The sequence below is a fragment of the Falco peregrinus genome, chromosome 2 (assembly GCF_023634155.1).
Source record: "Falco peregrinus isolate bFalPer1 chromosome 2, bFalPer1.pri, whole genome shotgun sequence".
NCBI classification, from domain to species: Eukaryota; Metazoa; Chordata; class Aves; order Falconiformes; family Falconidae; genus Falco; species Falco peregrinus.
The window spans coordinates 101,258,224-101,271,503 of NC_073722.1; the positions used below are offsets into that span (position 1 = coordinate 101,258,224).

General features: G+C 54.2%; 2 protein-coding genes across 2 annotated transcripts; one reads left to right on the forward strand and one right to left on the reverse strand.

Annotated features, from left to right (window-relative positions):
• Window positions 1–8,241: 8,241 nt before the first annotated feature.
• On the forward strand, window positions 8,242–9,181 carry LOC101916081 (fibrinogen-like protein 1-like protein). The gene is made up of 2 exons (XM_055795098.1): window positions 8,242–8,311; window positions 8,344–9,181. The coding sequence occupies exons 1-2, from the start codon at window positions 8,242–8,244 to the stop codon at window positions 8,967–8,969; spliced, it is 696 nt and encodes a 231-aa protein (XP_055651073.1). The 3' UTR covers window positions 8,970–9,181.
• Window positions 9,182–10,897: 1,716 nt separating this feature from the next.
• Window positions 10,898–12,762, reverse strand: LOC101916250 (fibrinogen-like protein 1-like protein). Its single transcript, XM_027784753.2, has 3 exons — window positions 12,695–12,762; window positions 11,963–12,073; window positions 10,898–11,628 (listed from the first exon to the last, which is right to left on the reverse strand). Exons 1-3 carry the CDS (start codon window positions 12,696–12,698, stop codon window positions 10,994–10,996), a joined length of 750 nt encoding a protein of 249 aa, XP_027640554.2. The 5' UTR covers window positions 12,699–12,762; the 3' UTR covers window positions 10,898–10,993.
• Window positions 12,763–13,280: the final 518 nt, after the last annotated feature.

A 13,280-nucleotide genomic window follows, 5' to 3' on the forward strand; every position in this document is an offset into this window, starting at 1 on the left:
CATAAAAACACTTAATTTCATCCTTGGCTTGCTAATCAGTTCATCGGTGGCGATAATGTCCAGGTTTTGGAAGGTGAGAAGTAGTGAGCAGCATGCCCCTCCACCCCTGAACCCACTGCAGCTGTTTGCAGAGTGGGCTCCCGAGTTTCAGCTTGCCAGTGGCTGGAGGCAGCAGATGGCATCACTGCACAACACGTCTGCTGCTCACCAGCAGCCATGAAGCCATTCAGAGGATTATATTTCTTGGTCCACGTTTTCTAGCCATTAAATTCCTCCTTTTTAAGCAATTTCTTTCTCAATGACAAGGTTACACTGTGGTCCACTGCTTGCACCTGTTTTCCTTTTTTACTCCTGTGCCAGTTAATGGTCCCATTGTGTCTTGAGTGTTTAGGAGCAAATCGGGACATTGCAGGCAGGTGACATGGTTATATTGTACCTGTGGTGTCTCATGTTGTCCACTGGGCTCACAGGAGAGCAGAAGACTTGCTCTCAAGTGGGGGAGAGGAGCTACCCAGATGTGGGAAGGTGCCATGCTGGGTTCCCAGGGGAGTGAGACACCAGCCCTGGAGGTCCCCTGGCCACAGACAGCCATGGGGAAGGGGCTCTGCCTGCTGACAACCATGAGATGTTTCAGCCTCATGGTTCAGATCAGGAGAACCTCACACAAGGTGTCTCATCCATTCATGTCCCCAGCTGTCACTGGGGCTGCAGGGTTGAGTTTTCTGCCACGTGGGTGTCAGCATAGCTCCCCATGGCATCTCCTGATCACCTCTGGGTGCCTCTTCCCCCCCTGCAGAGCACCATGGTTACAACAAGGATGGGTGGGATGTGCTGCAGGAGCCCTGTTTACTTGATGAGACTTAAACCATAACCGCATGGGACAGTGCAGGGGCTAGTGGTGACTTTGGATTTTCAGTAGGGGAAGAGTCCAGCGTTTATAGAGTCCTGGTTTAGTGGCCAGATGCAAGTCCGGGATTTCTGTGTGGAAGCAGAAAGTCCACACAGGCTGGGAAAAGAAAGGCTGGGAGTGTCCCTGACCATCTTTGCTTTGTACATGGTGGATTTTAATTAACAGCACATTTCAGAGGACCAACTTATCACTGGCAGGAGTCAGGAAGATCCTTTTCACTTGCTCCATCCCCTCTGCATGCAGATTTGGGGTCAGGGGCAGTTTCCCAGGCCAGGTGGTGGTTATCAGCTTGCTCTGCTCAGCAGCAAATGTCACCCCAGGTGCTGGCTGCTGCTGGAGGGATGCAGGAGAGCATCAGTGTCCCTCTGCTCACTCTGCCCCACACCAGTGGTCTGTCACCTTGACAGTCTTATTTATGCTGATGTGGGGATGGCCCCTGCTCGGGTGACCTCTCTGGGGTAAAGCTGTGCCTGTGTGGGTCCCGGCAAGGTGGGAAGGGGGACACCATCAGCCACTGGCTCGATCTTACATGGGAAGGGGAAAGCAAAATCCTTGAAACAGGCCTGGATAAAGGCAAATGGAAGCAGATCGGCCAGTGTGTTACCCCGAGAGGCAGGGGCCACCCTTTCACTGCTCAAAACTGTGGAAGAGCCTCAAATTCCCCTGCAATGCTGAAGGAAAGGATGAGTGAGCTGGAGCTCCTGCATGAGCACAGGCAGTGACCGGGACAGAGCAAACTGGCCAAGCAGCAAAAGGAAAGGGTGGTGGCTGGAGGGAACTCCACAACACTTGTGCAAAACCAAAGTCAAGTACACTGGGAAGGCCTTGGCTTCTCAGCCAGGGTTCAGAAGCTGTTCGGAACCAGGGTTTGGAAAGCAGCAAAGTTATTCAGAAACAGTGCTTTTTGGTATCTTCACTGGTAGGCATTGAAGCCATTGAAACTGTGGCGAATGAAGAGGCGGGACGCAGCTTGATGCAAGCAAATGTCCATTTATTGTACAGAAGCACGAGTTTTTATACACTTTCAGAAGCTGCGCGTTTTAAACAGATTGGTTCTTGAAGCTAAGCATTGCATCCTAGGCAATCCCTGACTGGTAGTTAACTGCCATCAATTAACAGCAAGGTGTTAACTTTCCTTGGCGCCATCCATCCCCCACTCCCTATGCTCTGTATCATGTTAATTGTTGTCTAGACAAGCTTGAGCACATTCCTTTCAGCTAACTGATTGCCACTTTATGGTCCTGATTTCCAGGCCCCCTCCTGCATGAAACCAAAGAGGAAGAGGAAGTTGCTCTGTCAATGAGATGGGAACCCAAGGCCCCTTGCTCTTGGTGAATATGGAGATAGACTTTATCAGCTACGACAATAATTTTTTTCTTGCCCATACTCAGATGATATAGAATCATAGAACCATTCAGGTTGGACAAGTCCAGCCATTAACCTAATGGTGCCAAGCACACCACTAACCATGTCCCGAAGCACCATGTCTACATGTCTTTTAAACGCCTCCAGGGATGGTGACTCCACCACCTCCCTCGGCAGCCTGTTCCAGGGCCTGACCACCCTTTCGGTGAAGAAATTGTTCCTAATACCCAACCTAAACCTCTCCTGGCCCAACTTGAGGCCATGTCCTCTTGTTCTGTCACTTGTTACTTCAGGGAAGAGACTGACCCCACCTCACTGCACTCTCCTTTCAGGTAGTTGTAGAGAGTGATAAGGTCCCCCTGAGCCCCCTCCTCTACAGGCTGAACACCCCCAGATCCCTCAGCCGCTCCTCATAGGACTTGTGCTCCAGCCCCTTCCCCAGCCCCGATGCCCGGCTCTGGACAAGCTCCAGCACCTCAATGTCCCTCTTGCAGTGAGGGGCCCAAAACTGAACCCAACATTTGAGGTGCAGCCTCACCAGTGCCAAGCACAAGGGGACAGTCACTGCCCTGGTCCTGCTGGCCACGCTGTTTCAGATCCAAGCCAGGATGCTCTTGGTCTTGGCCACCTGGGCACACGGGGGCTCATGCTCAGCCGGCCATTAACCAGACCGCCAGGCCCTTTCCCGCTGGGCAGTTCCCAGCCCCCTGCCCCCAGCCCGCAGCTGCCTGGGGCTGCTGTGACCCATGGGCAGGACCCAGCGCGGAGCCCTGTTGAACCTGATACAACTGACCTCAGCCCACCAGCCCAGCCTGCCCAGACCCCTCTGCAGAGCCCCCTGCCCCCCAGCAGGTCAGCACTTCCCCCAGGTTGGTGTCACCTGCAAAGTGACTGAGGGTGGCTCAGCCCCCTCCCCCAGATCTTCGATGAAGACATTAAACAGGGCTGGCCCCAGCACTGAGCCCTGGGGACATCCCGTGTCCCTGGCACCAGTGGGACCTAACTCCGCTCACCACCATGCTTTGGGGTCTGGCCAGCCAGCCAGCTTTTTGCCCAGCAGAGTCCACCCGTCCAAGCCACAGGCAGCCAGTTTTTCCAGGAGAATGCCATGGGAGACAGTGTCAAAGTCCAGGTGAACACAATGTACAGCCCTTCCCTCATCCACATATTAGATCTTTAAGTTCAATCTTCCCGACACATTAATATTTCCTTTACACAAACTTAATCTTAGTTTATAACGCTGGAAATAGGCACCAAAAGTGATGCATTCATCGCAGTAAAATTTTATGTGTGTGCACAGGTATGTGACAGCATAGATATTAGTGTTTTCTTTACTCAGGATGTGCTTTGACATTTCTTCTGGGAAGAGAAAACACCACTCACACCTCACAGCTGGGAGACAACATTTCCCATCTTGCAGATGCTCCAGAGGCCAATAAGGAAAAAATCAAGGAGGGTGAGGTAGAACAAACGTCCATAAACCTGATGGAGAGCAGCTCGCTAGCAGCATGCGACGGCTGTCCCATAACCCAGCCGACACCAGGGCATCCCTGCGGTGGGGGAGCTGCCTCCTGCATGCTGGCTGCCCAGGGCAGCCCCTGTGCCAGGTAAGTGCCCCAGCAGGGCCGGGGGGGCTGTGGCTGCTTTTTATCAGCATTGGGGCAGCCCCACACAGCCATGAAGCTGCTTCAATGTCACCTGGGTGGGCTCTGCAGCCAGGAGGTGAGGGGAGGTCTGCACGGGCAGGTCTGCCCTGGCAGTGATCGGCAGCCCCGGGTCCGTGGTGTCTGCCCAGAGCTCCGAAGGAGTGTCATCCACCTGGTGATACTCCACCTGGCAGGTAGAAACTCCAACTTCTCAGACAGGACTTCTTTGAGCTTGGCATGGCTTCGGGGCCTTCCTTGTGGCCGCAGTTGTGGCTGACTTCAGGCATTTACATGGACCTGTCATGAAACAGAAATGCTGGGAATGGGATAACATCCCACCCCTCCCAAGGTAATGGCCCAAGCACCACATCTATGCAGAAGTGAGTTATGAGAGAAAATGTTTTTGAAACATCATGTACCAGGCAGAGTGCATGGGGAAAAAAAATCTGCTTCCTCAGTTCACTTGTTAACTTTTTTGGAAATCCTGTTTACTTCCCTGTTTGCTCTGTTCCAGTGGCTGAGCTGCAAGTTAGTGCCCAAGAGTAACTCTGGACGTACCTTGGGCTAAGCTGGACTCCTCCATGCAAGCAGCACAATTTGTGTTTCACCTTCACAGTCATCTCAGCATTGCTGGGGAAAGCCTTTTCTGTCTGAAACTCTTTCTCCCTCAGCAGATGAGATTTTTGCAGCCTCTGGCATTATTCAGTTATTTTTCATTTGTAAGACTTTGGAAATTTTTTTTATCAGTATTTTTTTCAAAATCATAGCTCAAAGCTCACTTGGGTGAAAGGTGGCATTTGTCACCATAGGTTGTACCTGCACGGTGATGGCTAGAGGCACATGTCTGCCCCACGCAGAGGACATGCAGTGAACCACACAGTTCCTGCCCCAGGAGCTGGAAGAGGCAGGAGATATTGCAGGTGCTCCCTGGAGAGACACCTGCTTTCACCTGAGGCTTGGTCCAGTCCCTTTAGCTCTGCTTCTGACATGAGCCCCAGACATGACAAGCTGGATGTTTCCCCCATTCTCCTTCCTGCCTATGAATGCTACTGATCCACACAGTGTGTTTGCTCCAGAAGAAGGCAGGGATGTCCCTGCTGCCTTCCATGGTGCTGGTTTGCTGCATTCAGCTCCTGTGCAGCCCGGCACGGACCTGGCAGAGGGACCCCTGGCCCTGCTCAGCTGTGTGTTGAGTGGGGCTGCACCTCCAGGCTTGTGCCCTGCCAAGGATCAGCGAATGCCACCAAACACCCATTGCCGATATACCCGGGAAAAACCCTGCTTGACACAAGGGACGTGCAAGGATGCTTTTGCGGCTTCCGGGCTGTATTTGCTCAGATTCCGATAAGGGCTCTTATCAGAGCAGGTGAATACCCCTGGCTGGGGGCCAGGTCACCACTCCATCATCGACAGCTCAGTAACACATCCCGAGACAGGGACGGATCAGGACTAGCAGCAGTGTCACCCCACTCCTCCCCTGCACTGTGCAGCTATAAATCTTGTGACTCAATGCAATTCTACAGTAACTTTCTGGACTTGTAAGTGTGCAGGTGTCCCTGTAGAGTCGGCATGGGTGAGTGTGAGCGTGGGGCAGCAGGGCGGGGGGGGTCCCTGGCTCGTGGACCCTCACAAGTGGTGCTGGTGGAGGCGGTGGTGTTGAGAGTCTCCCCCCTGGCAGAGCCATCTGTGTGCCCCTATGGATGAAGGACTTACCACAGAGGCAGAAGATGACACAGGGCACAGAGCAGGGCAGACTCAAGGTCCGTGTTGCTTCTTCCAGGGCAAGGGAGAAGGTTTGAGAGGGACTTGCAAGTCCCTAGGTCTGCCCTCAGCCCAGCCCAGCAGCTCCCCAGGCAGCATCAGGGCAGGGGAGAGCTCAGGAGGGCTTGGACCAGGGAAGAGGGAACCTGCATGCTCCCCTGTCCCAGAGAGCAGGAGCAGAGGAGGGTCAGACCAGCTGTGTGTCATACTCAAGGGGTGCAGACCTGCTGGCCGTCCTGCAGGTGCAGTCACCATGCTGCTCTGGCTGGAGCTTTAGATGGGGGCTGTCCACACCTCGCATCACTGTGAGAGCATCAGGAAGAGCTTCAGTGAGGCTCGGAGTCCAGGTGCAGCGAGGGCAGGTGTCTGCAAATGGGTCTGCCCCGGCTGCTGGAATAAGGGCTGTGCTCAGGAGCAGGAGGGCAAAATCTATGGAGGGAAGGTCACAGTGGCCTTTCCCCATGCAGATGGGTCAGTGGGGACAGAGAAGATGTTGAACAAAGAAAAAAATCGCAGCAACTCACCTCCTCGCAGTATCCCTCCATTCCAGCAGAGCAGGGGCAGGTTCAGAGAAAAGGACGGGTTCAAGTCTAGCAGATAGTCACTGTGCTTTAGTTCTCGCCCAGCAGAGTCATAAATCTAAGTGTAAATGTGTTAAAAATGTAAGATTGTAGGTAGTGGTGTATGAAAAGCCTAGGTTTCCAATTACTATCAAGGGTCTATCACTATGTGGGGTGTCCAAAATGGAGGCACCACTGGAAAAGTTCTCCCTTTCCAGATGTTTCACAATCCAATGCTGCTGTAACCCCCAGAGGTGCAGCTGTGATGCCATCTTTAAATGAATGTTCAGATTTTAATCTTGGCATAATTATTATTATAATTAAGGTTAATAACATTATTATTTTTGAGTAAATCTGGGGGGGGGTATTTGAATTTTCCAGAGTGTAGTAGAAAGCTTGAGGAGGTACTTTCTAGCTGTTTAGTGAGCTGGAGGTGCAGAAAATATTCTGCAAAGTTTTTGTTAAGGTTTGTGCTTAAAGATAAACACATTGGTCAAGTTTCATGTGATCTGCAGAGGACTCTCTTACAATTGCTTGATTTTGCTCCCCAAATTTCCTGGGCACCTTGGGCTCTGGCATGAAGCCTGGGGACAAGAAAGAGTCTGGCTGCAAGGTCCATGTCAGAGAGGTAACCTCATGCTGTCCTTGCAGGTTCGGGGTGACTTGCATCTGTTTCACCTCTGGGCAGCTGGTTCCCCATTGCATGTTTTACTTCGACAGTGGGATGCTCTGTTTGACTCTCATCTTGTCTCTTCCTCCTCCAGTTGTCCAGTGTGCTCCGCTCCTGCTCCTCGCCTGTGTGTTGGCCCTGCCTGCCCCACATCTCACCAGGAGCATCCAAAGCCTGTCACTCTTCAATCAGTCTGTCTTGAATAATGCTGTGTCTGCTCTGAACACTTTAGTGAAGGGTAGGTACATGGGAGGTCTCCATCTGTGCCAGAAGGACATGGGGTAGAAGCACACCAGAGCAGGCTGTCGGGGAGGGCCTCTTTCAACCTGGTGCTCCCTGGTTGCACCAGACAATCCTCAAATGTCTGGTGCGGGCAGACACGGGACCTTGCAGTCACAGGCCTTTCTGCTCATGTATAGGTGTGGAGAAGCCCAGAGGGTTTGCTGTGATCCCCCCCTGAAGCCAAAGCTGCCTCTTCCCACACACCCCCTGCCCTGTGGAGGATGGTAGGGACAGTCAGTGGGAAGGATGCAGAAGAAAGGGAGGGTTCTCGTGCCACCAGCATCCTCAGCTGTTTTGCTTGTCCCATGGCTAAAAACTAGAAAAGTGGTCATCTCCTGTGAAATAGCCTTGTCTGAGGATACTTCACCAGGGTGCACCATTCCCTGTCTCACCCTCAGCCTTGCTCCTGGGGAACTCATAGCCCCAGGAGAGCGAAACGCAGCTCCTTCAGTGGTGGGAGAAGATGGCCACTTGGCTGAGGGAACACAGGGCAAACCCATGCCCAGTCTCTGGGTCCACAACACACCAAAAATAGTTGGAAATGGAGACTAAGTCTCCTTCCCCAGCCAGGAGCAAGATCAGAGGTGTAGAGGCCCCACATCTTACTGCCTGGACTCCACTTCTTCAGCCAGAATGTACCTCCTAATCTGGGATTCAGCTTGCTTTGGTGTTGTCCCCCCATTTCCAAATCTCCTCCTTACTGTTGTTTTCCGTGTTCCAGGTCAGGTCCAGCTGGTGAATGGCTCCAACCAGTGCTCCGGACGGGTGGAGGTTTGGTACCACAATGAGTGGGGAACAGTGTGTGATGACGGCTGGGACATGAGAGATGCCTCTGTGGTGTGTAGGCAGCTTGGCTGTGGAGAGGCACTATCAGCCCCAAGTAATGCTTATTTTGGGAGCGGATTGGGGACTATCTGGCTGGACAGCGTTAACTGCAATGGGGATGAGGAGCGCCTCACTGAGTGCTCGCTGCAGGCTTGGGGAGAGCACAACTGCAGGCACAGCGAGGATGCAGGTGTTGTGTGCTCAGGTGAGGATGGCATTTGCATGATCCCTGCTCCTCAGGCACTCCAGGTCTCATTAACATCTTCGTCTTCCAGCCACAGGAATGCACAGGGTCTTGTTAAATTGCCCTCTCTCCTGCCCCAGGTTCGCCCAAGGACTGCAGTGAGATCCCTGCTGGCAGCCCCAGCGGCATCTACGTCATCCAGCCCCCAGGGCTGCACCCCATCGTGGTGTACTGCGAAATGAACGCAACGGACGGGGGCTGGACGGTCATCCAGAGGAACCGGCAGAGCACGGAGATCACCTGGGCTGAGTCCTGGAGCACCTACAAGTACGGCTTTGGGAACGTGCACAGTGAGTTCTGGCTGGGCACTGAGTACATCTATCAGATCGCCAAGCAGAAGGTCTACCGGGTCAGGTTTGTCATCTGGGATGCCGCAAATGACACAAAGTTTGCAGACTACAACATTTTCAGCCTGGAAGATGAGTCCCACGGCTACCGGCTGAGGCTGGGAACATACTCGGGGACAGCAGGGGATGCCATGGCCACAAGCAGTGCTTCCACCGTGCATGACAACATGAAGTTCTCCACCAAAGATCTGGATCAGGACACTTACAGTGGGAACTGTGCCTCCAGCTACGGGGGCGGGTGGTGGTACTCGGCGTGTTACTCTGCCCGGTTGAACGTCAAGGGGGCCCTAACGTGGGGCAGCCTGTGCAGTGGGAACTGCAAAGCTTCTGCCATCCTCATCAAACCCCTTACCTGCTAGGGCTTCGCTGCTGCCTGCCTGCATCAGGCACGTGGCCAGACCAGTGCCCTGCCGGGCCTCTCTTTGCTGGGGGCAGCGGGGCGGGTGGCAGCAGGGCATCCTGGGCTGCCGGCAGGTTTTTCTTGCACCTCTTTTGCAAGGCTCCTCCACCTCCCTTGCTGGGTTCTTCCCCTTTGAGCTGTTATTTTAATTGCATTATAATCAGACTAACACATTGCAAGCCCTGTTCTTGTCAAACATACCTGCTCTGGAGAATAAAATGTGCTTTAGAAACATAACATCTGGATGAGCGTCATGGGAATATATCCTTATTCTTAGCTGGATAAATAATCAGTCTTTTTCTTTCCAGGGTTTCTGTCACCCCCTCATTAGCTGGGGTGGGGCAAGGGTGAGGATTCCTTATTTCCTAGTAAATCTGAATTAACCCCACTTGCTGAAGATGTGGCCTTGACACCTACACCTGGAGAGGTGTTTTCACCCATGCTGGCTCTCAGTTCAGCAGTTCTTAAAACCTCTGGTAAAATCCTGTCTAAAACAACACCTACAACGTGCAAATACCTACTTCGTACTTCCAGTATGTTTGTACAGGCTGGTATGGAGTGAGCAGCTGTGCTAGGGCAGTGCCAGGCTTCTTGTGAAAAAATACATGGGATTGCAGGGAAAATATCAAATAGAGAATTAATTTTAATAAAACACAGTGGTTTTATTTAAATAAAGATTTAAACAAAGAATCTGCATTCAAATAAAGAAACTGCAAGTTTTTGATGCTGGAGAAGCTCCAGGGAAGGATGTATGGCTCTGGGGGCTCTGCAGGGCACTGCCAGCCCCAGGGGGGACACACTGTTGGGGGACCCCTGCCCTGCCCAGGCAGGGGGTGCCGGTGCAGGGCATTGCTGTGTGCCCACTCCCGCGTGCCTGCCCTGCAGCTTCGCGCCGCAGCACACCTGCGCCAGCACCATGGGATGGGTGCTGCAGACACACGTCAGGCTCGCTGGGGAGGGGGTGCTGCCCCACATGCTCGCTGGCCTCTGGCCAAAATTCAGATGTGGGTGGCCCATGGCTAGCCGCATGTTGGCGTGTCCTGGCCACCCAATGTCACCCGCTCCGGGGTGGGAAAGCAGTGTCCATGATGCAGTGCGCTGCCACCCCTCGGAGCCTTGCTGGCTACAGAGAGCCCAGGCCGAGCACTGCGGGGCTGCCCCAAGACCTCCGCTCACCCCAGGGCTCCCCAGCCCCCTGTGGCCTCAAAGCATCACCCCCCAGCACCCAGCCCTGGGCTGCTGAGGGACCCTGGGCACCACCCCAGTGATGGACCCCCCATGGCATGAACCCCCCCTCCTGGTGACTTGACACCCCTCGGGGCACCCCGACCCCCCTCAGCCCTTGCTGCAGGATGGGGCTGGGACTCCAGCTCCCCCAGCCATGGCACAGAGCTGAGCAGGGAGGGAGTGAGACTCAGGCAATGCAGGAAATGGGAAACTCCCCTGCCATGAACACAGTGCCCCCCAGCACCCTCCACTGCCCCAGGACCTCGACTGCCCCTGTGCGTGTGTGTGCAGCATCACCACCGCAGGCAGACACAAGGCAGCGAAGTCTGGCTCCAGGGTTTATTGCAGCTGATTTCTCCCAGCGTGGGTAGCAGAGCTGTGGGGTGTACAGGGGAGGGAGCAGGGCCTGAGCAAAGCAGGGATACACCGATCGCACAGGAAAGGGAACTTGCACAGTCTCCCCCTCCCCAGGACAGGAGCAGGTGCACCCACCCCAAACTCGTTTCTGCGTCCCAGCACCAGCCAGCACCACGGTACTGGGTGAAGCTGCCTGTGTGCCCAGGGCTCCGGATGGTTGCCTCTGAGCCCCAGAGCTGCTGTGCTTCAGTGGGTGACAGGGCAGGACAGGACACTGCGGGCAGCACAGGACATGTACCGGGGCTGGCACGGGGCGGTTGGCAGGCACAGGAACGGGGCACCGAGCTGGGGACAGTGGCACTCCCCCAAACTCCTGGGAGGCTGGGAGCTGCGGCACGGTCAGCACACATCTGTGGGTTTGACCAGGATGAGGGAGGATGCACAGTCACCACTTGAGCAGGTTCCTGGCCAGAAGATGTACCCCTTGCCATTGAGCAGGACATTCTGACACTTGTCATACCACCAGCCCCCATAGCTGCTGGCGCAGTTCCCACTATGCTGGTCCTGGTCCCTGTCAGTCGTGCTGAACTTCATGTTGTCATGTATGCCCCCATACGTCGAGTGGTAGCTGGTCAGATAGTCATCCCCATCACCAGAAAACCGGCCCAGCCTCAGCGGGTACCCACTAGCCTCACTCTCCACGCTGAAGATGTCGTACTCGGCGTAATGGGTGATGTTGGCTTTATTCCGCACGATGAAGCGGACCTTGTAGGTGCCCTGCTGCGTCAGCAGGTGCAGGTACTCCGTGCCCAGCCAGTGATCGCCCTGCACGTTCCCAAAGCCGTACTTGTAGGTGGTCCAGGACTCTTTCCATGTGATTTCGGTGTTGTAAGTGTTTCTCTGGACAACAGTCCAGCCCTTGCCTTCGGTGTCCATGTCGCACCACACCACGACTGGGGGAGACCTTGCTGGCTGGATGACATACACCCCGCTGGGGCTGGTCTCACGGAGACGGCTGCAGTCTGCGGGGAACCCTGCAGCAGCAGATCAAGCAAGACACGAGGGACATTTACTGGAGGGCAGTTTATTGTGGGGCAGCTGCAGCGATGCTGCTGATGCTGGATCTCTCTGGGTGCTCCACAACCAGTAGAACATTTTGGGAGTGCCTCTTATCTACTGGTGATGAGAGGCAAGAATTGTCCTGCTTTGCAGCTTAGGTTTGAATAGAGGCTGGCTTTCTCTGTGTGGCTGCAGGCATGGGGACACTTAAACCCAGCACCTTGGAGCCTGACTGTGCTCAACGAAGGGCAGCACGGCTGCTCCCAAACTTGTCAGCTTGTCAGCTGTGTCCCCTGCACCCATACTCACTGTGGTGGGAACTGGCCACGCACGCTGGGCTTGTACAGAGGAGAAGCATCCCCACCAGGGTGGGCAGGAGGATGAGTTCCCCGTGGAGCTGGTGTGTCCCAGCCTGGAGCCCTGGGGATGAAAGTGCCCATCACTGACGGGATCCCTGGGCAGCCCCCCAGCCCCTGGGGAGCTCGGACCAGGGAGGTCATAGCCACGGAGTGCAGGCAGGAGCAGAGGGCTCCCAGGGTGGTAAAAGCCGCAGCTTCAGTGGAGGCTCAGCCCCTGCAAGGTGAGAAAGGGCTGTGTCACCCTCCTGATCAGCCCTTTCCTTGCACCACACAGAAACCTGCAGTCACATTTTCTCATATTTCTCCTCAATGTAGCTTGGAGGTTTTTTCCTACGGGTCTAGAGGCAAAAGGGTATTTTGATAGGGAAGAAGGAAATCTGTGTTAAGGGCATTGAGAGGAAACAGTTCAGAGCACTACAGCTGAGTTTGGTGTATAAAATATGGTGCTCCAGCTGCAGAGCATGCAGTTCACAGGGATATAGGAAAGAGCCCAGCAGCAGCAGCAGCAGCAGCGAGCTAGAAAAAAAGGGCTGGGTGGAAAGGGGAGGAGTGGGATGGAGACACTGGACACTCATCAGTTCCTGCTCCTGTAGTCCCTTGCTGCTGTCACATAACTTGGCTTTCTATTTGCATTCCCTGGAGCTGCGAGCACTGCAGAAAAGGAGCCATGAGGAAAACTCACCCATTGCCGTGGTGCTGCTGAGCAGATGCTGGGAGCGTGAGCAGTCAGTTCCACTCAGCCCCAGTGTGGCCTCTGCCCCTTTATATCTGGGTCTCTGCCCCTTTATGTCTGGGTCTCTGCCTATACGCACCTCCTGTGTGATGATCTCAGTCCCTTGTTTGCATGGACCAAGTTAATCATTGTGTGCCCATCTGGTGGCTTATCTTTGATCAAGATTTCACAAACAGGCCCTAAGATGTCTTTTTTCCTGCGAAAAAATAAAGTACTCCAGTCCTTCCAGCTGTTGGGGAGTTTATAAACTGCAATATACTGGACCTGCCCAGGAGTTAAATCTTTCTGGGGATCTACCAACTGCTGCAGAGCGATAAAAGTGCTAAAGGAGAGAGGAAAGGCAAACAGAAGGGAAGGAGTGTGAACACCAAGGGCACAGGGGAGGTTGGTATCATCTGGAGATCAAAGAGAATAAAACCTATGGGCAATGGCTTGTCAGCAGTTACCAGCTCCCAGATGTCACGACAGTTCTGTGATGGCTGGAGGTCTGCCTCGGCTTCCTTCCCTGCAGAAAGCTGCCAAGCAATCAGCCTCC